The sequence below is a fragment of the Notolepis coatsorum genome (assembly GCF_963971535.1).
Source record: "Notolepis coatsorum genome assembly, chromosome: 4".
NCBI lineage: Eukaryota > Metazoa > Chordata > Actinopteri > Aulopiformes > Paralepididae > Notolepis > Notolepis coatsorum.
Genome location: NC_140168.1, coordinates 169760733 through 169784380, shown reverse-complemented (window position 1 = coordinate 169784380; position 23648 = coordinate 169760733). Strand labels below are relative to the sequence as shown.

At 44.6% G+C, this 23648-nt stretch overlaps 1 protein-coding gene across 2 annotated transcripts in view; it reads left to right on the top strand.

Moving 5' to 3' along the window:
- The window catches only part of LOC311226338 (cyclin-Y-like), a 174574-nt gene extending 151917 nt beyond the window's left edge, over positions 1–22657 (top strand). For both annotated transcript variants that reach the window (XM_084311761.1, XM_084311760.1), the window contains 4 exons: positions 90–209; positions 11410–11576; positions 16415–16577; positions 22261–22657. In XM_084311761.1, coding sequence (XP_084167887.1) covers positions 90–209; positions 11410–11576; positions 16415–16577; positions 22261–22377 — 567 coding nt within the window. In that variant the 3' untranslated portion in view covers positions 22378–22657. The remainder of the gene's footprint in view (positions 1–89; positions 210–11409; positions 11577–16414; positions 16578–22260) is intronic.
- The last annotated feature ends 991 nt before the right edge of the window (positions 22658–23648 follow it).

Genomic DNA, 23648 nt, shown 5'->3' with positions numbered 1-23648 from the left:
CCCTCTCCTCCCTCCCTCCTCTCCTCCCCCCTCTCCTCTCCTCCCCCCTCCCTCCTCTCCTCTCCTCCCCCTCTCCTCTCCTCCTCCAGAAGTCCGAGGTGCCTCCAGACTACAACCAGCAGGACCCGGAGCAGAAACAGATCTACCGGTTCGTCAGGACTCTGTTCAGCGCCGCGCAGCTCACGGCGGAGTGCGCCATCGTCACGCTGGTAACGTTCATCACAAGGCCCGGCTGGGTCATCCTCACTTTTATTATAATAATAATAATTCATTTTATTTATATAGCGCTTTTCAAGAACCCAAAGACGCTGACAATAAGCAAAACAAAGGGAACAGAGAAACATAGAACCACAGGGAACAAGCAACAATATGAGTACACAAGACATAAAACCACGAGTAACAAGCAACAAAAACAGAAGCCAGTAGGGGAACAATCAGGGAAGTAAGGAAATCGAGGGGAGGGGGGGGGGGGGGGGGGGGGGGCGCAAGGACCACATAACCGCATCACTGCTTCAGCATAATTGTTTGTGTTATTTCCCCGGGTGAGGAGACCGTGCGCGCCCGGTAACTGAGTGCCCAGCACTCTCTGCGATTGATCAAATAAGGAAACAAACACAGAAGATGCACATTGAGCTGTACTGTACTGTACCCATTCTGCAATCTGTTAATACACTTTTCAATCAATCAATCAATCACATACATGGATGTAATAACAGCAAGAAGATCGCCTGCTGCGTCCATCGCGTATATATATTATTATTATATTATATCTGTGATTAACCGTGTTGAATGGGGCGTCTGAACTAAGCAGGGACCTCATGCGCATGCGCGGCGAAGAATGCGGAAGCGCTCTTGCACTCTTCGGCTGGGATTAATATAGATGCGGAGAGGGAGAGAAGGTAGGGAAGGGGAGGGGAGGTGGTAGGTTGAAGGAGGGTGGTTAGTGGCCGTGACGTCAGTGGAGTCACTCCAAGCAGTGCTGGGAAGCACAGAATGGAGTGTATTCCGTGATAACACAGCCAATATTAACGAATACACCGAAACGGTGATTGACTATGTCTGTACTCAGGTAGAAGTAATAATCCCCTCCACCAAAATTAATATCTACCCAAATCAAAAGCCCTGGGTAGACAAATCCGTCCGTGAGGCTCTGAAAGTGCGCACATCAGCATACAACACCGGGCTGGTGACAGGCAACATGGAAGAACACAAGATGGCAAGATACAACGTCAGGAGAGCAGTAATAGAGGCAAAACGGCGTTACAAGGATAAAGTTGAACTTCAGTTTGAACAGGCTGACTCTAGAGGCATGTGGCAGGGCCTCAGAACAATGACAGACTACAAAGGAACCCCCCTCAAACTGAACAGTGACATCTCCTTAGCAAATGATCTCAACTCCTTCTATGCGAGGTTTGAGGCTGTGAATAACAACACCAGCCTACAAACCACGGCAATGGGGGGGGGGGGTCTGCTGATGGAGACTCAGTGTTCAGGGTAACAGAGCATGAGGTGAGACGGATCTTTAAAAAAGTGGATATCAGGAAGGCAGCAGGACCGGACGGCATCCCCGGCCGCGTCCTAAAAGTCTGTGCCGACCAACTGGCCCCGGTATTCACTGACATCTTCAACCTGTCCTTGGAACAGGCCGTCATCCCCACCTGTCTGAAGAAGTCCACCATCATCCCTGTACCCAAAAAATCTACGCCTGCTTGCCTCAACGACTACCGCCCTGTAGCCCTCACCTCCATAGCCATGAAGTGCTTTGAGAAGCTAGTGAAGGGCTACATCTGTTCCTCCCTCCCCATCAACCTGGACCCTCTGCAATTTGCATATCGCCCCAACAGGTCCACGGAGGACGCCATAGCCCATGTGCTGCACACAGCAGCATCACATCTGGACAAGAGGCAGGGGAACTATGTGAGAATGCTGTTCATCGACTACAGCTCAGCATTCAATACCATAGTCCCCTCCAAACTCATAGCCAAGCTCAGGGACCTGGGCTTGAACTATGACCTGTGCCAGTGGGTCCTGGACTTCCTGACGGGCAGACCCCAGGTGGTAAGAGCCGGCAACTGCACCTCCTCATCCATCACGCTCAACATAGGGGCCCCCCAGGGCTGTGTTCTGAGCCCCCTCCTCTACTCCCTGTACACACATGACTGCGTAGCACAGCGGAACAACAACACCATCATCAAATTTGCTGATGACACAGTAGTGGTGGGCCTGATCTCTGCCAACGACGAAAGGGCCTACCTGGAAGAGGTAGAGAACCTGTCACAGTGGTGTCAGGAGAACTGCCTCTCCCTGAACGTCAGCAAAACAAAAGAGATGATTGTGGACTTCAGGAGGTCGGGGGTCAAGGACTACAGCCCCCTCAGCATCGACGGGGCACCAGTTGAGAGAGTGAACAGTTTCAAGTACCTCGGAGCCCACATATCCGAGGACTTGACATGGACCACACACATTGACAGTGTTGTGAAGAAGGCACGACAACGCCTCTACTTCCTCAGGCGCCTAAGGAAGTTCCAAGTCAGTCAGAAGATCCTTAGGAACTTCTACTCATGTACAATAGAGAGCATCCTGACCGGCAACATCACCTCCTGGTTTGGGAATAGCACTGCACAAGACCGTAGCAGACTACAAAGAGTGACACGTTCAGCCGAACGCACAATTAGAGGGGGGCTTCCCACCCTCCAGAACATTTACAACAAGCGGTGCAAGGGGAAGGCTAAGAGAATTATTAAGGACTCGAGCCACCCGAACAACTGCCTCTTTGAACTGCTGCCGTCAGGCAAGCGATACCGGAGTCTTATGGCGAGCACAGAAAGACTCAGAAGGAGCTTCTATCCCCAGGCCATCAGGCTGCTAAACGAACAATAATCGCTAAACGAACAATAATCACTATGCAACAACCATCAAATGCACACAGCACACACACCCACACGCACACACTCACTCAAACAACAACACACTGCAGCACCCACTCTCCACACTTTAGATCACACAAACACACTTACACTTTATATTTATTGATAAAGGATTTGCACTACAACTCGTACACCTACTGTGAATTGTACCTAAACTGCACCTCGTCCATTTATGCCTTGCACTATATAGTATTGTATATTAGTACACTGCACAGTATTGTATATTGTATGGTAACTACGTCTACGAACATTGTACATATGTCTAAACTGAACACTGTGACCTCTTTTTTTACTTCTAATTTTTACTATGTTTTTATTTCATACTTACCTTGTCATGCACAGTCTCTGGAGCGCAACAGTAAGAAGCATTTTGTACAAAAGTATTCTGTACTTCTGTATGACAACTATTAAAGAAACTTGAAACTTGAACTATGGGTAGGGAAGGTTGAATGCTTGGGAGAACAGGTAGGTTTTGAGTCGGCATTTAAAGGTGGAGAGTGAGGGAGAGTCTCTGATGGTCTGAGGCAGGGTGTTCCAAAGTCGGGGTGCAGCGCGTGAAAATGCTCGGTTATACGGTCTTACACACACACACAATACATATTGCACCACGGTTTGTTGAATCTTCTGCAGATCATCTCTGTCCATGGAATACTTTAGTTTGCGGATACTTTGTCTCTAGTGACTATGAGCAACTAAAACTAACAGTTCCATCAGTTCTACTAGAGAACGATGATGTGCGTGTTTCAAATTGTAATCAAATGGGAAGCCCCACCACCAGAAACAAGAATGGACAAGGTTTCATTCTCTAGTTGATTTACTGAACTCTGGATACAAAGACTAAGATGTAAATCGGAGTTTTAAATATATTTGCTATATTTCTTTGCCTGTAAAACATTTGTTTATGTTGGGTAATGTTAACATTGGAGTAAAATAGACCTAGTGGTATATTCTGATTCACAATAAGAACGGTGCAAAAAGAGTACCTTTCTATCTACAGATCAATGTATGTGATTATACCTATTTATTTGGTCAAAATAGATTATGGACTGGTGCTTTTTTAAACAACCAACTAGCTTTAGCAGCACGTTGTTGATAATCTCCGTCTCTCTGGGAGAGACTGTTACGATCGCCAAGCAGCTTTTTTTTTATTTAATTTTTTTGGCAGCCAACCTAGAAGGCAGATTTGGAAAGCGTTGTCATGCGATGCTCTGTGACAACAGGACTTTCACACAAGATGAGGACTTTTAATGTAGCTATCTCTCTCCATTCTTGATTACATTTTAGAGGTAGGTCTGTGTTTAATGTAGCTTAATGTTAATCAATGTAGCTAGTTTTTAAAACAAAGATAAAAATGTAGGGATGCGTTTCAGTGTAGCTAGTTTGTAACACAAAGATCATAAAACGTAGGGTAGGGGATGAGTTTCAGTGTAGCTAATTTGTAAAAATACAAAGATCCCTCTACATATTTTATTTTCTATTTTCAAATCCGTACTATTCTCGGCTTACTGTACCGATCAGAGCCTCATTCAGAGCTTGAGCTATTTTGGTTTGTCCTCCATTGAACTCTCTCCTCTCTCGCTCGCACACACACGCACGCACGCTCACACACACACGACACACGCACGCGCACACACACATGCACACACACACACACACACACACACACACACACACACAGCCCCCAGGCTGTTGCAGTTTGATGCGCTGAGACAAGTCAGGGATGTGTGTAAATTGGAGATAAGACCGTGGCTGTGCATCTGAACGTCATGTGGTGTGTGTGTTGTGGGGGCGGGATAAGGTCGGGTGGGACAACAGTGGCTCAGGAGGTAGAGCAGTCGTCTGGTAATCCAGAAGTTCCCAGTTCGATTCCAGCTCCTCCCGGGCAGTGTGTCGAAGTGTCCTTGAGCAAGACACTTAACCCCTAACTGCTCCCGATGAGCAGGTTGGCACCTTGCATGGTTGCCTCTGCCATCGGTGTGTGAATGTGTGAGTGAATGGGTAAAATGTGAGGAACAAATTGTAAAGTGCTTTGGATAAAAGCTGCTATATAAATGCAGCCATTTTCCATTTGGGGTAGGGTGGGGGTAAGGGTAAGGTGGGGGTGGGGTGAGGTGGGGGTGGTTATTGGCTGTGACTGACTAATCCGGTGCTCCTCCTTTTCGTAGTTTGCCTCTGGGCAGCCGATGGCAGGAGTCCAATGTTGCCCCATTTATTTTTTGTGCCTTGTCTGCTCTCCTCAGCATCTCCTCACTGCACATTATTTTATTCACTTATTTATTCTTCTACACTGGCATTAAAGACCGGAAACTCTACTGTGTTCTACTGTTGGGTCACTCTTTTCAGAGCGAAGTGAAAGAAGGTCCAGATTAAGACTACGACGAGACCAACACTGTCCTAGTCCAGATTAAGATCACTGTTACGACCCTGGCTCAAAGGCACGCAACCTATATGCAAACCAACACCAAAACCCGTGCTTAACCTCAAAAATGCTACTCTACAAGGAATTACTGGTATAACTAAAGTACAAGGATTGGAAGAATGTGACAACTCTCCCCCTAACCACAGACAGACCTGCATGTGTGTCTGAAGGCCTGGTTTTAACCATGCCAGCAGGTAACCAATCAGCACCAATTAGCTAATTGGCAGCCCTCACCTGCATGCCCCGTGACACAGGAGTGATCAGGCCTGCATGCACAGTGACACAGGAGTGATCAGGCTCCTGGTACATAACACCTCCCCCACCAAACTGGTTGCCCCAGAGGCAACCACTACACAACAACCCATAAACAAAAACAAAAAAACAACTGTGACCCATTAGTTGTCAGGGCCACTACCACAACAGCAATAACGGGTCGGCCCCTGTCGAACACGACCACCAACCGTGTTGTATGCTCCCTTTCAACAGGCCCCTCCACCGATACCGACCTGTCAAAAATAGACTGCGAACCAAAATCATTCTGAGAACTAATCTCACTGCGCTCAACAGAACAGAACACAGAAAAACAAAAACCATAGATCACTGATACCACCACCGCGCCCATATCCATCCCACCTGGCACTGGCAGTTCAGGATACTGCAAACCATGAACATCCAGAGTAGGATGTACCGCCTCAGGTACAGCCCCACCGTCCCTGGAACATGGCAGTATGTCAGTCCCAAAAACGTCTGGAACACCATCTAAAATGGCGTCACCCAAAATAACATTGTCCTGATCAAAATCAAAATGGCTGCCACTCAACAGACCAGGTCGCGAAGGCGGCTCCTGCTCCACAGGACACAGGTAACTAGGTTGACCATCACACCTAGTGCATGGCAGAGAATCAGTGTGGACATGTGGATCAATGTCAGAATCATCAACTGACATACTGGGACCATCCCTGCCCACAAGTGAAACATTAGGGATAATAGAGCTACTGTGGGAAGGCTGGCAGCCTAAGTCAGGCTTAGTAGCCTCTCCAACTAGAACGGTGTCACATGAATCAACAGCACCTCTCATAGCATCCTTCCCACACTCATCCTCCAATTCGTTCGTGGCCTCAGCCACCGTACAGGCTGGGAAGACCTTGAGACACTGCGCTGCCATATCATCTCCTGCCACATGCTTCTCCGGCACGCATGTCAACTCTGGTTTCACCACCGGGCCTAACACAAAGGCACAATCAAGAGAATCATTATGCAGAGGTACATCCACAGCGTGTGTAGCACTTGTGTTAATAACAGTAACAGCTGTTTGCCACGGGCACAGTTCTAGGTTCGAATGCGACGAGGAGTAATATGCACAATTAAAAGAATAGTAGACCAGAGGCAGAGTTATAACAATAACCGGTGTTTTAATTAAAAGCGCACTAGATAAACAGTAATAATACATACATACGTAAAGTACAAGTTATGCCTTGAAGTATCCCTTTTAGATTAGGTCAGTAACCTCTCCTTGCGGGAGGGTTAGGTCGATATCAAGGCCTAGGTCGATTGGATCAACACATTGGGGTTCGTTCAGACGTCTCTGAGGTTATCATCGGTAACTCTATATTAGTTTATCAGGGAATGCAAATACCTTATTAGATGAATTTTTTTCTTCACAGGAAGTGATTCGGCTATAATCGAGATGTCGTCTAGAAGGTTCTATTATGACATCACCACAAACGGTCTAGAAGATTCTATGTTCTAGAAGGTTCTATTATAACATCATACGGTGGTAGCATTTATCCTCTAATTCTTATAGGAGAATATCTGTATCCATATATCAAGTTAAATCAAATCAAATACAAAATACAATATCAAAATAACACAAGATTAACGGGATCGACTCCCTTGGAAGTCCTTGTAGTCTCGTTCAGTTCAATCCTACCGGACTGTTAGTTAAGCAATAGTTGAGCATCAGGCTGGCATTAGTCTGGAGGTATATCAAATGTTCCGGGGTTGGCTCGCCATCGGGTATCGATCCAGCTAGGCACACTTGGTGATGGGTGGTCTGGACTCCTCCGGGATGCTGGTTGAGACTTGCGGCTTCCAGTCGGTTGGTTAGTCCGGTCCGTCTGGGCGATGTTGCTGGTTCGGAGGTCGAGGAGAAAGAGAGCTGGCTTCTTGAGAGCTAGCTGTATTTATAGGAAACCAAGATGTTCCGGAACGTTCTATATGACATCATAGGATGACATCACAAAGGTTCCAGAACCTTCTATCATGACATCATACGCTGGTTTACATTCTATATACAGGAAGTGGGACCTCATGGTAAAACAGGAAGTGGTAGCTCACAGATAAACAGGAACTATTTATGTTCCTTTGATAATTATGAATCTGAACCCTGGGTTACACGTGCTTTCCAAAATTCTCAACAGGTACACTTTTCAATTCAACAAAGAATGTGTCACTAAGTGTAATGTCCCAAGTCGAAGTATCAACAACATCACTTTTGTCCTTTGACATTTCCCGTGTCACAGCACACACAGGGAACACTCCTGGATGTTTCTGTGCCAGCTCATTAGGGACCTCAGAAACCACAGGAATGGGAGTTACAACTGGAGTAGCCAACACTTTGTCACCAGCCAAATCATTCCCTAGAATGAAGGACACCCCCCTTATGGGAATGTGAGAACATACCCCCACAACAACATTGCCTGATACTAAGGGAGAATTGAGCGTGACCTCATGCAAAGGTGCATCCACAAATCCACCCCCAAAGCCCCGAACAACGACACCGGAATGCAAAGAAGAGTTTTCTGAAAACGGCAAAACCCCCTCCAGAATGAGGGACTGAAAAGCACCGGTATCTCTCCAAATTGTTATAGCCTGTTTGGACTCTAGTGCATTAGTCAGGGAAACAAATCCATCCATCATAAACCTTGAGGAACCCTCGAGCTCTTTGTCCACACATTTGATACTTCCCCCATCACCATCTAACGTTGGCATAGGCGTTCTGCATATGGCTTCTACCAGAGCCACGGTTCTGACATTTTTCTGCTCAAGCACCGGGCACCCAGCAACGATATGACCAGGTTCTTTACAGTAGAAACAGATAACCCCTTCTGGGAATGCACCAGCAGAACCACCCCGCCTAGGAGGTGAAGTTAACTGACCAGCAGACACAGGTTTTGGGAAACGGCCCCCCTGAACAGGACGCCTATCCCTGGACTCAACACGGTAGTCCTCCAAAAGCACGGACTTGTGTGTCAACACAAACTCATCAGCGAAGACAGCAGACAGGTATCTTCGATACCTTACGCTCGTTTAGATGAGTGGAAACGGTATCAGGAACACATCTTTTAAATTCCTCTAGGAGAATCAATTGTCTAAGCTGCTCTCTTGACTCTGCTTTCTGAGAAGTGCACCACCTGTCAAACAGGTTCTCCTTCTCTCTTCCAAATTCAACATAAGACTGTCCTTCCGACCTGCGATAACCTCTAAAACGCTGACGGTAGGCCTCGGGGACCAACTCATAAGCCCTCAATATGGAAGCTTTAACAAGCTCATAATCAGCGCTTTGTTCAAGGGACAGAGCAGTATAGGCTTCTTGTGCCCTACCAACTAAAACACATTGCAGCAGCAGTGTCCAGGCGGTATCAGGCCACTTCAATGTGGTTGCCACCCGTTCAAAAAGGGGAAAATATCTTTCCACGTCTTTCTCAAAAAAATGGAGGCACCATCCTAATATTCCTGCCTACATCAAACCCGGAACGTGACTCTGAATGCAGAGCACCCGCCTGTAAGGCAGCATGCTTAAACTCAAGCTCCTTCTGCGCACGCTCGTGCACCAGCAACATTTGTCTCTCCTCCAGCAACATTTGTCTCTCCTTAAGCTCCCGCTCCTCTTTCCTCTCTTTAAGCTCACGCTCCTCTCTCCTCTCTCTCTCCTTAAGCTCACGCTCCTCTCTCCTCTCCTCGTGCTCTAGCTGCCTTTCCTTAAACTCCAACTCCCTAATCCTCCACTCACCCTCTGCACCAGGTAATAGCAGAGACGCGTCAGACAAAGGCTCCTCCACCCTCTCCTCAAGCACCTGCTCTCTAATGAGTAACACCCTTAAAGCACTCAAGGCAGTTGGCTTCAAATGTTTCTCACTTGCAGTAAGCTCTACCCTGTAGTGTACAGCAAGTTCTAGAAGCTGTTCTTTGGAAAACTTCCCCAACATATCATGAGACGGGTGATCAACAAAGTCCTTGATGGAAGCCATTGTTACTGTACCAGTCACCACAAGCTACTCACTTTACTTTACAGTCACGAAGAACCACTAACGAACCGTGAAGAACCACAAAAGAACCACTGAAAAACCACTAAAGAACCACTGAAGAACCACTGAAGAATGCTAATGCCAATAATAACCACCATAAAGGGACGCAGTGGAAATGTGTGCTCTACTGAGCGCACCTTTCTAATTTGCAAAAAAAAAAAAAAAAAAAACCTGAAATAAATAGACGTGTCATACACGCAGGGTGTTAGGTGCTAACAGGTACGCTAACCAAACACTCAAACCAAACAAAACAAATACAACAAACAAATTCAAACAGGTGGCCCTTCTAACCTGATATGACTACTTATGCTTCTACATCTAAACTGCAGTCACAACCGGCCCACCACATGTCTACCCTAAGAAACACTAAATCAGGCCCTACCACACTACCTGTGTTTTCTGGCCCCCTAATCTACCTACCCTTAAGCTAATGCCCTGTAGACCTAACCATCTTCAACCACACCTGCTACCAGCCAAAGATCATATTTGACTATCCACCCGTCCAGTACATGGTATGGTACCAGACAAGTAGATGGTGCTAATCCCTTCCCTGACTGCCCCAGGAGTATGTGGTGCACAGGAAGCTAACCAACAACCAAAAAATAATGTCCCTATCTACATGTGGTGTCCACTAAACTATATATTTTAACAGCATAAGTAGTCGCATCAAATTACAAACAAATAAGGCATACTCACCTGTTTGATGAAACGGCTCAAGCCCCCACGTTACATAATATTTAACGAACACCACCCAAACCATAACACCATGACACCCCGTGTAACACAAAAAAAAAACACCAAACAAATCGCTAGGGGTAAATATCCCGGACGAGCGCCCAACTGTTATGACCCTGGCTCAAAGGCACGCAACCTATGTGCAAACCAACACCAAAACCCGTGCTTAACCTCAAAAATGCTACTCTACAAGGAATTACTGGTATAACTAAAGTACAAGGATTGGAAGAATGTGACAACTCTCCCCCTAACCACAGACAGACCTGCATGTGTGTCTGAAGGCCTGGTTTTAACCATGCCAGCAGGTAACCAATCAGCACCAATTAGCTAATTGGCAGCCCTCACCTGCATGCCCCGTGACACAGGAGTGATCAGGCCTGCATGCACAGTGACACAGGAGTGATCAGGCTCCTGGTACATAACAATCACGTCGAGACCAAGACTCTGTCCTAGTCCAGATTAAGATCACGTCGAGACCAAGACTCTGTCCTAGTCCAGATTAAGACCATGTCAAGACCAAGACTCTGTCCTAGTCCAGATTAAGACCACGTCGAGACCAAGACTCTGTCCTAGTCCAGATTAAGACCACGTCGAGACCAAGACTCTGTCCTAGTCCAGATTAAGATCACGTCGAGACCAAGACTGTCCTAGTCCAGATTAAGACCACGTCGAGACCAAGACTCTGTCCTAGTCCAGATTAAGACCACGTCGAGACCAAGACTCTGTCCTAGTCCAGATTAAGATCACGTCGAGACCAAGACTGTCCTAGTCCAGATTAAGACCACGTCGAGACCAAGACTCTGTCCTAGTCCAGATTAAAACCACGTCGAGACCAAGACTCTGTCCTAGTCCAGATTAAGACCACATCGAGACCAAGACTCTGTCCTAGTCCAGATTAAGACTACGACGAGACCAAGACTGTCCTAGTCCAGATTAAGATTATTAGATCCAGATTATAAAAAATATTGACATCCTGTTGATCTACAAGACACGTATGTCCTTTTCCCTCTCGTGTCCCCAGGTGTACCTGGAGAGGCTGCTGACCTATGCAGAGATGGACATCTCCCCGGGGAACTGGAAGCGCATCGTCCTCGGAGCCATCCTGCTGGCCTCCAAGGTCTGGGACGACCAGGCGGTCTGGAACGTGGACTACTGCCAGATCCTCAAGGACATCACTGTGGAGGACATGTGAGTGTGTGTCTAGGGCAGGGGTTCTCAAACTTTTTTATACCACGAGTCCACGACCCCATTTTATTTAGGATTTTTTTTGGCGACTCCACACTTGACTCTTTGCCCGCCAAACCCGAGAAAAGTCGGGTTATCTAGCCATGCATTGAGCGCCAGAAACCAGAGATTTTTCGGTTTTGTTCCTTTGATATTTTCATTTGATTCCCGTTCTATACGGTCAGCCGGAGCCCTCTAGGTGTCTGATTAATCTGCCTACGTTGGAATTGCAATGACGATCGAATCTCACCAGGTGGCCATATCGCTACCTTTTGAACTCTGATTGTCTGAATTAAACAGTCTCTGTCCTGCTCCCTTTCTTTCCTGACTCGCTCTGAGGGGGAGGAGCTCTTGCAGAACAATCGCTAGGAGATCTCCTCGTCTCAAAACCTATAGTTTCCTGTATACGAGTAATTACATATAAACGAGTAATCGCGATCGGCGATGAGATCATTGGAATTATTCTTTTTGGATTACCTTCTGGCTAAGGTAAGGTATATTCTATGTCTATTTTACCGAACCTGAAACATGTTTCTGTAACGATCACAGTGTTGTATCTTACCGGACATAAACCAAGCTTTTAGTAAAGATCGCATTTTCGGGGTAAGACTTGGGAGTATTTGGGGCTTCAAGCGATCAACCAAAACGATTTGGGCTTATTGCATAAAAAGCGTCATATCTCGCTATCTATGAAAAAAGACTGGATTATTTTGGAAATGGGGCGATGTTTAGCGTGTAACAGACTACAGTGTGTAGAAATGAACTGATTAGTCAGTAATGGACTATGAACAATGCCTGTAAAAATTACCCATACTATTGTCTCCATAGCTATAATACAGAACACACAATGGGTCTGCAAACATCGCTAAAATGGTCAATAACGGTGGCGCCATTTAGTAAGGATGGCGAAAGCTGGTGGCAGTCAAAGAGTTAATGTATCACGTAATTTCAATGTGGAATTAAGGAATATCAAAATAAAAGCACACGTTGTTGAACTTGATCATGCATATTTATTTGAAAATGTAATTACTGCACTATGTTATCAATACACATTTATAAAACGAGGCATATTTAGCCAAAAATATGTTGCCAGAACATAAAAAAAGATTATTTAAAATAAAAATGATAGATTATTATAAGAATCTTTTTTACCTACCAATGCGCCACTGTCACCTACCCGCGACCCCACTTTAGGTCGCGACCCGTAGTTTGAGAACTGCTGTGTTAGGGTATCACCGTTGAGGGTGTGTGTGTGTATGTGTTAGGGCTGAACGATTAATCGATTTTAAATCGAAATCGCGATTTGAAATGATGCAATTAGCAAATCACAACAAAAAACGCAAATCTTTTTTATTTTTTTACATTTTTAATTTTTTACCAGGAAGTCCCATTGAGATACAAGATCTCCTTTGCAAGTTGTTGTTATTGTTGTAGGAACGGTTTGGGAGAGGGAGGTAAGGGGTTTTAGATTGTGTGTTGTGAAGTTTAGACTTCAGAGAGGGAGAGTAAAGTACAGAAAAAAAGGTACCGTTGGGTACCGGTATCGATTCCCAGGTAAAAATAAACATTTTCAGGCTCGGTGTCCCGAACAGACCCACCGCGTAGGTCAGATGCAAGCCGCATTTTACTATAAACCTCTGTGGGGCTGCTTAAAAAAAAAAGTATAATCGCAATCGCAATATCTGTCAGAAAAATCGCAATTACATTATTTCCCAAAATCGTGCAGCCTGTGTCAGGGTCGGAGTCAAATTCACTTCCAAGATGCCTAATAAATCCAAACGACAAACGATGAATATGCTATAATTTCTGTTCAACCTACATTTTGAACTGGTTTATTAAAAGTGAATTGACCCTAAACCATGTGAGTGGATGAATTTTTTTTTTAATGTGTATGTGTATCACTTTGCACGTCCGCATTCACCCCGCATTAGAGTTCTGGCCCAGTTCCAAGTGAACTGGGAAGCTTTAGACGGGCAACAAACAGGGTCAAGAGACGTTGGAGTGTTAATCCACACCATAACACGCAGGCAAGGGTTTTCACCATGTGCAGTACAACACCGCGGGTCTGGAGCATCTCCTCAGAGCGACACGACGTGTTGGAACTAGCACCAGTGTGGTGATGTAGTTGCTACTATATGCTTGACCTCGTTCCAAGATGGATGGAGCAGGGCCATGCTCCAGGCGTGCAGCTCTGTGTTGTGTGTGGTCAGGGCCATGCTCCAGGCGTGCAGCTCTGTGCGGTGTGTGGTTCATACTTCAGCTTGCATGTCATGGTGTGGAGTAACACTGTTTGGTCTCGTGGCCCCGTTTGCCGTCTGTCTGAAGCTTCCCGGTTAGCTTGGAACCGGACCAGAACTCTGACCACAGGACTCTAATGGTACTGCATCAACTACACTACTGCCGGCCAGTGTTGTAGTCGAGTCACTAAATCTCGAGGTCGAGTCTCGAGTCCCCGGTGTTCGAGTCACCAAAGAAGAGTCCGAGTCGAGTCTCCATTACCCTAGTCCGAGTCCAAGTCATCAAGGTTGAGTCCACTCCACTCTGGCAGTCAAAGAGCTGACGTACAAATAAAAAAGGTCTACATTAAACATAAATGACCCAGCGGTCATCATTTCAAAGGGAGTTTATTTACTTTGTGACACAATAGCCAAACAAATGCACTAGCCATCAATATCTCATGCCAAATGATCCAGGCATATTACCAAAAAAAAATTACTTATCAATTAACAAGATCCTCGTCTGCACCTTCTGTGCCCGAATGCAGTCAATGCTTCAGTCCAAGTCAGTCATCAGTGCTCAAGTCCAAGTCGAGTCTCGAGTCCTGGAAATCGAGTACTACAACACTGCTACTAGCAAGTATTTCATACCACTTAATGCCCAAAAATCCAAACTATCCCTTTAACTTGTTGCTAATACTGTTGTTACTCTAAATGTGTCAGTTGACCACAGAGCAGGAAGGGAAGCGTGACGAACCACAGAGTACACAAGCTTTACCTTCTAAGCTAAACATATCCAACCTGTTTTAGCCACGCACGTTTGAAATCAGATGGCAAGCTTTTTATATGTTGAGACACACAAGTCTGACAACGGACAGCCTTTGACATTTCGATAACACCGTCTGCACTGAAACCTTTATTACCCCATAGGGCTCGTCTTACACGTGTAATGACCTCGGAATAAAGAATTGGAAACATGAAGAATTAGAAACATGAAACGTGTCTCAAGTTTGCTTTTATTTGTCCCGTATAAAGTACATGTACATTACAGTGAAATGCTTGGTTCTGTATGAGCCCCTGATAATGTGCTTCATACAGTAAGTAAAAGTAAGTAAAAGAGGAATAAAGTCCCAACACTATACAAATATACAAACTAAAGTCAGCACTTTGTACTAAGTACAATGAAGTAAAAATGCAGACAATGAGGTACAAGAACTTATATATATTTAATTGTAATTTTTTATAATATGTAATTAGGTCGTGGCATGGTTGGTAATAAATATGCCCCCCCCAGGAATGAAGGGACAACATATGACAATACACATAATGTTTTATGTTGTATCTTGTGGCCTTTTCAGATTGTGTGCGAGTAGTGTTGTCGCAATACCAACATTTTGATTTGATACCGATACCAGCCTAAGTATCACTATACAGGTTCTAAAACGATACCACTGCAAAAACCTAAAATATCAAGAAAAGTAATGGCATATAATATTAGATGAACATGGCAAATTCTTTATACAATTATTTATTAATAATATAATATTAGATGACGATTGAACATGACACGGTAAACATTATGGAAAATTCACTTACCGTCTTCCCCAGAATCAGACCTGAAGATGGATACCTATTTCCTCTCTGTGCGTTCAGTAGAAAGCTATCTGGCTTCACGTTAGCCTAGCTTAGTATAATGAATGGAAGCGGACAGTGCCGCTGCTAGCCTAGCTTAGCACAATGACCAGTGGTGGAAAGTATTTTTACTCAAGTACTGTACTTTTGTACAATTTCAAGCTACTTGTACTTTACGTGAGTATTTAAATTTTTAGGGAACTTTGTACTTTTACTCCACTACATTTCAAAGGAAATATTGTACTTTTTACTCCACTACATTTATCTGAACCCATCAGTTACGAGTTACTTTGAAGAAAAAGATTTTGCATAGAAAACTGATATATGAAGATTATGTAAATGGTAAATGGCTGCTTTTTTATATAGCGCTTTTATCCAAAGCGCTTTACAATTTGTTACTCACATTTTACCCATTCACTCACACATTCACTCACCGACGGTGGAGGTAGCCATGCAAGGTGCCAACCTGCTCATCGGGAGCAATTAGGGGTTAAGTGTCTTGCTCAAGGACACATCGACACACTGCCCGGGAGGAGCGGGAATCGAACTGGGAACCTCTGGGTTGCCAGACGACTGCTCTACCTCCCGAGCCACTGTCGCCCCATACCTTCAAATTTGAAGCTTGTCAACTTCAAGAGGACGTAATCAGAGCAGCATAACTGGACCACATACCACTTTAACATAACCTTTAATCAGAGCAGCATAACTGGACCACATACCACTTTAACATAACCTTTAGATGTCAGCGGATGGAGGTTTGAACGCTCCCAAGCACTGGAATACACAAACGTCATGTAGAATGCATACTTTTACTTTAGATACTTAAGTACATTCAATTGCAAATACTTCTCTACTTTTACTTAAGTAGAATTTGAATGGAGGACTTTAGTACTCATTTATCTGGGTATTTCTACTTTTACTTACTTAATGACCTTTTAAATAATCTCTCCACAGGAACGAGCTGGAGCGTCAGTTCCTGGAGCTGCTCCAGTTCAATATCAACGTTCCGTCCAGCGTCTACGCCAAGTACTACTTTGACCTGCGCTCCCTGTCGGAGACCAACAACCTCAGCTTCCCCCTGGAGCCACTCAGCAGGGACAAGGCCCTGAAACTAGAGGTGAGCCTCTCTCTCTCTCTCTGTTGTTCATTCGTTACACCCAGCGTACGCAAAGACATTATTCTGTCCTACACAGACGAACCGCGGTGACCCCACATGAGCCGGTGGAAACTGAGGGAAATGTATTTCAAGTTTGCCTCCTGTTCCGCCAACGGTATAGGGAGGTGTAGTCTGACGTCACTTTGGACCGCCCGCGAGGTCCACCCGTTTAGGGATTTATCATTGGGAAAATGGATTATCGGCTATTGTAACAATTCTGCCTCATGAACATTGGCAAGCTTTCCATTTTTGCACAAAATGAGTTCCCTTCTATCACTAACATTATTGTTTAAGCATTTTTGGTTGAAATAAAATGTGACATAATTATTTTACGATTTAATTGCGAATATTTTCATGTTGAGCTATAGATTGTGGATGAATACGCACAGAAAGGTACACCATGCAAATGTTCATACTTTATTTGTTTTAAACAAGACTATTTAGAAATGAGCAATGGGAAATACATTGCGATTTCAAGCGATGTGGACCGGCCGGAAACAACAATGACGTAACCACTACTCCTCCCTATAGTTCTCTCCCTAAAGGTAGATGGTGCATTATTAGTATATTCTATACAATCTACGTCTATATCTATCTATATTCTATACAATCTCCTTATATATCTATATTCTATACAATCTACTTCTGTTCATATGCGGGATGTAACAGATTATTGATTGAACTTGGATTGGAATCGAACAAAAAAGATTCCTCCTCTTCGACAAAAGAAGCCACTCAACTCCTCCTGCAATCAACATGTCATGTCTCTGAACTGCTAGCTGGTCTACCGACTACTGCCACCAAGCCACTTCAACTCATACAGAACGCAGCGGCCCACCTGATCTCCAACCTACCAAAGTCAGCCCACGTCACCCCACTTCTTTGAGAGCTGCACTGGCTTCTCATCGCCGCACAAACCCACTTCAAGGTCCTTGACCTGGCACACCGTGCAGCGAGGGGAACGGCTCCTGCCTACCTCCGGTCAATGGTCTCTAACTACACACCCTCAAGACCCCTATGCTCTGCATCTTCTGGCCACCTCAGACTAGGGCTGGGCAATAACCTCAGACTAGGGCTGGGCGATTATTTTTTATTATTTTTTTGTATTGTGACCTGCAACAGGGCAGTTTTAAAACCAGAGACGGTGGACAGACTTGTCTTTCTTGCCTGCAACTTAACACCTCCAGCGCCAAAAACGCTGTCCAGCGTTATTGGCCGCCATGCGTTGTCTGCCAGGATCGCTGTACAGCGTTTTTTAGATCAATATTTCATTTTTTCGCCATGGCATTCATAATTCATATACCCACCCCCGGTCCTGCAGCTGGACCCCAGATGTGACTGCAACGACGGCTCAATACCGCCGCCTGGTGGATGGTCGGGCAAGTTACACTCGCAAACAGGATGTGCCATCCGGCAGTCACATCTCGTTACGGGACTCCCGACAGACACTATGTACATATGGATCGCTTTCTAAACTTAATAATCTATATGATTTCGGCGTTTATTGCGCCATACAAACCGGAAATGGACCTAAGCGATCGGCGTCGTATAATTGGGATCTTTCACCGCCAGTCTCATTGGCCCACGGTAAGAGGAATATAACGTTATTTTCAACCCGATTGTGCATTTCCTTGTTTGCAAACAATCTAATCAATATATCCACCCAACCTACATAAAGCGGTTACTGATGATCAAGGAATTATAAACGACCCCCCCCCCCCTTTCCTCCACGCATGATGAAGCATAATGTATACCGATCATATACATTTGAATTTTTTAATATAGCGTGTATGGGAAAGAAACGGCAATCGATAATCTATATATGCGTTTGGGCCAATAACTCGCGTTTTTGGAATTACAGCAGAAAAGATTAAAAACATACTTATATTCTAGAAGGTATTAACACTTTGATCGCCATGGTTAAATTCATAATTTACCATCCCTAGCCAGCTCTATTTGTCTATGGAGAAGTTCCCCTTCTTTGCAGGGCTATAACTTTTTAAATTCTATTGCTAAATTGACATTATTATGGCCCATTCAATGTCCTATATCCATTGTTCAGGGTGTAGCAACGATATACTTTTTCATTCACATATTCATACTAAAATATGGTCTAAAGCAGTGGTTCCCAACCTTTTTCCCCCCAGGGACCCCCAAACATCTCTGATGAAATTCGCGGACCCCCTCCTAATAAGATACCATAAAATACTTAATTTTTTTTCATTTTAATAACAAACTGCTTATACACAGGCATACTGTATGCATCACAATTAGACCCACTATGCTTCTTTGACTTGTGCCTTCAATCAACAAATCTCATCTTGCACCATATGCATTTCAAAATGTTTGGCCAATATTCAAATGCTGTATTCATCCTCTCAAATCAGGCCCTAATGGTGAACGGTTTGCATTTATGGAACAAATCAATGCAACAAATTAAACTAAATATGAGACAGGAAATTCCAATCAGTAGCAGAGAGAATCTGTCCTAGCTGGGTTTAATACCTTTTTTTTTGTCATTTTAATAACAAACTGCTTATACACAGGCATATGCATCACAATTAGACCCACTATGCTTCTTTAACTTGTGCCTTCAATCAACAAATCTCATCTTGCACCATATGCATTTCAAAATGTTTGGCCAATATTCAAATCCTGTATTCATCCTCTCAAATCAGTCCCTAATGGTGAACGGTTTGCATTTATGGAACAAATCAATGCAACAATTTAAACTAAATATGAGACAGGAAATTCCAATCAGTAGCAGAGAGAATCTGTCCTAGCTGGGTTTAATAGCTTTTTTTTTCATTTTAATAACAAACTGCTTATACACAGGCATATGCATCATAATTAGACCCACTATGCTTCTTTGACTTGTGTCTTCAATCAACAAATCTAATCTTGCACCATATGTATTTCAAAATTTTGGCCAATATTCAAATCCTGTATTCATCCTCTCAAATCAGGCCCTAATGGTGAACGGTTTGCATTTATGTTGAATGAAGTAAGAATCCACTGCAGTAAAAATATCCTCACCTCGAGTGGTGGTAGTAAGGTTGACTGACATGAGAATGTCCTGCTTCAGATCCTCATTTTCAATATATTGCACATAAACGATGAGCACAGCCTCGTCTGCGACAGTTGTAGTTTCATCAAGTTGTATGGCAAATGGACCCTTTCTAAGCTTTTCTGACAGCTGCTGCTCGCAATCACTTGACATCTTATCAATTCGGTCTTTCACTACATTGTTCGAGAGTGGTACTGATTTTAGTTTATCCGCCACCTGTGGGCCGCACAGTTTCTAAACCATTTTGATGCAGGCTGGTTTGATGAGCTGCTCGCCAATATTGTGCGGTTTCTTTGCTTTTGCAATTAAAAGCGAACACTCAAAGGAGGCTTCGGTAGCCTTCTGTAAATCACTGCCACCCCTGCTCCACGCTACTCTAACATCAACAGGCTTGTTCGCCTTGAGAGACTGTTCTTTCCTCCGAAAAAAGTCTGGATCCTTCCCAACGGTTTCTGGGTGCTTAGACGCCTGATGTCTCTTCAGCTTGCTGGGCTTCAGGCTCGAGTTTGCCAACTTTTCTCCACAAATCACACACTCAGGTCGTTTGTCTGGTCCCTCAGTGAAGCCCATGGTGATGTAATTTTCGCGATTGCTGTAGGTCCTAACTTTTTTTGCAGATGAGCTGCCGTCATCTCCTTTTCGTTTGTCACACATTTTCGCCTCTGGCGGCTGACTGCAGACGAGCCGAGAAAGTTAACTAGCGTGCTAGGCTAGCTACAGAAAGTGATAGTCAACTGATTCGCGTTTTAGCGGCTACCCGGTAGCCTACTGTTAACGTTCAAAAATCATGTCTAGATGTTTATTTATTTATCTTTATTTTTATTGTAGTGGAGAGACTATTCATGCTTCTGATGATAAAAAAAATAAAAAAAAATAAAAAAAATAAAAATTGAAAAAAAAAGACCTCAAATCATCTGTGGTCTGGCGGGCCCCCTGGCGGACCCCCAGGGGTCCGCGGACCCCAGGTTGGGAATCACTGGTCTAAAGTATATATGTTTTTATCGTTTTCTGCAGCTTTCTCCAGAACTTGATTTATAGCCCCAAATGCATTATATTGATGATCAAATACAGTTTGGTAGTGATCGGTGCCAGATGAAAAATTTCAACTGGAGGTACTTCTAGAAGTTACTACGTATCATCTGATATTGACCGGATGGGCGAGGGGGCGTTTATAATTCCTTGGGCAACGTTATACCATTCATCTAGTGTGGGTCATATGATCATCAGATCAGTTAGTATAGAAGACGTTAGAAAATAACGTTGAAACTCACCGTATCTTCCTCACGCCGTTGGACGATCAGCTTGGAGTAGACCGTTTTCGATTATGGGATGTTGATCCTGATGAACCATTTCCAGGTTGTATAATACTATATACGTCCAAATAACGTTGTTTATTGAGTTAGGGCGAGCGATTGATTATCCAGTGTGTTGAGATAGAGTCCTGCTAATGATCGCGAGTGCCCGGGCGAAATATGGATGAGCACTTCCTGTTTGACGAGTCACTTCCTGTTGGCGCTCTTGAACCGCTAGAGAGTTGAGTGGAGCTCAGCTGTACATCTCAGGTCCCCGGAGGAGAAATATGATTTCGAGCACAGATTTTTGAAATATTGATATCAAAGACGAGTTACGGCGTCTTCGGCAGAATGAGCATGGCTAGGAAAGACGTCCAACGGTGTTTTCGGCGACCATAGTGTTAACACAACAATGTATGAATGAAAAAGTATAACGTTCCCACATCCTGAACGATAGATAATCGATTTTGAATGGGCCATAGTAATGTCAATATAGCAATACAATTTTAACAGTTATAGCCCTGCAAAGAAAGTAAACATCTCCATAGGCTTACAGCGCTGGCAGAGATGGGTATGAGATGGGCATAACCCCCGGCGGGCAATGTGTTAAAGTAATGGCTTTGCTTGTCTAAATGACAATACTGACCAAATTGAGATTTATTTTTCTCTTGTCCATTTATTTTGTCTGCCTTCTAATTTAAAATACAGTTTGAAACTGTCTGTATACAGTAGGCTATGTGTGCTAGCAGAGCTAGTCTCCAGTCGCGAGTCACGGTGCACATGTGTGGTGGTTTGTCCACCAAAAAAGCGCCAAAAGATAGAAAAGAAACTAGCAGAGCCAGAACTGTTCAACTTCCCTGGAGCCATAGCCAGCAGAGAAGCCTGTTTACTTTCGCTTTCAAACCGGCTGCAGCCATGAGAACTGAAGTGTGGGAATGTAACACTAAAGATGGTGGCAACGACAAAGAATTGCTGCACTCTGCTACTAAGGAATCTACCTTGCCTATATTATTACCTACTATGCTAATATGCACTCAAGACTGTAGCACTGTTTGACGAACAATGTTACTTACCCTTGGCTGCCAGAGTTGTACCCTTCCTGCTGACTTCTAAGTCACTTTGGATGAAAGCGTCAGCTAAATGACTAAATGTACTGTAAATGTCTTTCTTTGCAAAGACAAATTATATGGAGAGTGATGCATGGTACATTATGAACTTGAGTTTTTAAGCATGAATTCTTCTTCTCCCCTCATGAAAACATCTGTGTATTTGTGTCTCTTTCCAGGCCATCTCCAGGTTATGTGACGACAGGTACAACGATGTGAGGAAAGCCGCCAAGAAGCGCTCGGCTAGTGTAGATCACCTGTGTGGGATCCGCTGGGTCCCTGCTGTCCTCTCCTAACCACTAGCAACACCCTGGGTCCTGGTCTGCTCTCCTAACCACTAGCAAACCCCTGGCTCCCCACTCTCCTCTCCTAACCACTGTCCTCTCCTAACCACTAGCAAAACCCTGGCTCCCTGCTCTCCTCTCCTAACCACTAGCAAAACCCTGGGTCCTGCTCTGCTCCTAACCACTGTACTCTCCTAACCACTAGCAAAACCCTGGGTCCTGCTCTGCTCCTAACCACTGTACTCTCCTAACCACTAGCAAAACCCTGCCGCAGATAAGGTCCCTGCTGTCCTCTCCGAACCACTAGCAAAACAGTGGTTTATATTAGTGCGGGCTATAGAGAGGCCAAGTCCCTCCTTTTCTGTCGTCCCCCATGGAGCTTATTTCGTAAGAAATGTGTACAGTTGGGGCGGCTACGTGGCGCAGTGGGCAAGGCGCTCGCAACGAATGCTGGAGACTAGGCTCGAACAGGATGCCTCCTGTTCGAGCCCCGCTCTCCACATTGCTTTCAGTTTAGCTGGTCGTCCACAGTAATACACATTGGCCGTATTACGGGGAGGGAAACTGAAGGGTGGGGATCGGGCGTTGTGGACAGCGACTCCTACAGGTCGGTTGGTGCGTCTGCGCAGTAGAATCAAGAAGCGACGGGGGCGGGGCCCCTCCAAAGCCCAGACCCCCGACGCTGAAAGATCGAGCCGCGCAGGTGAAAAGATGCGACGGCTGTTACCTCGAGTATCGGAGGGGACTCGTGCTATGTATGACTTAGTCCACATTGCAGCCGGCTTGTGGGAGGCAAGAAACAACGTTCGAAAGACAGGGGAGGGTTGAATTGGACGATATGAAAATTGGGATGGGAGAAAAAATTGAAAATGGGAGAAAAAGTGGATAAAAAAAAAAGAAATGTGTACAGTTGTCAACGAGAGACTAATCATTTTTTTTTATCTTGTTTGAATTGTGCCATGAATTACATTACAATTTTAAAAGATAATTTTGCAAGTCAAAGTTGCTTGACTGGCAAGTTAGCTATCGTTACCTAACATTATCTATAGCTTTTGATGCTATAACGTAACGTTAGCTAGCTGACAATTCCACTTTTAAATCGACAAACATCCTTGTATGTGCAATTCAAAGGGGATCTAAAATGGATTTGTCTCTCGCCGCTGATTTCCGTAAATATTCTTTACAAAAGAGACTTAGCCTCTATAGCGCCAGGCTACAGGGACAGAGCCTGAGGTGGACCTGGGCCTATAGGTTCAAGATCGGTGTGGAGCCAGGGTCGGGAA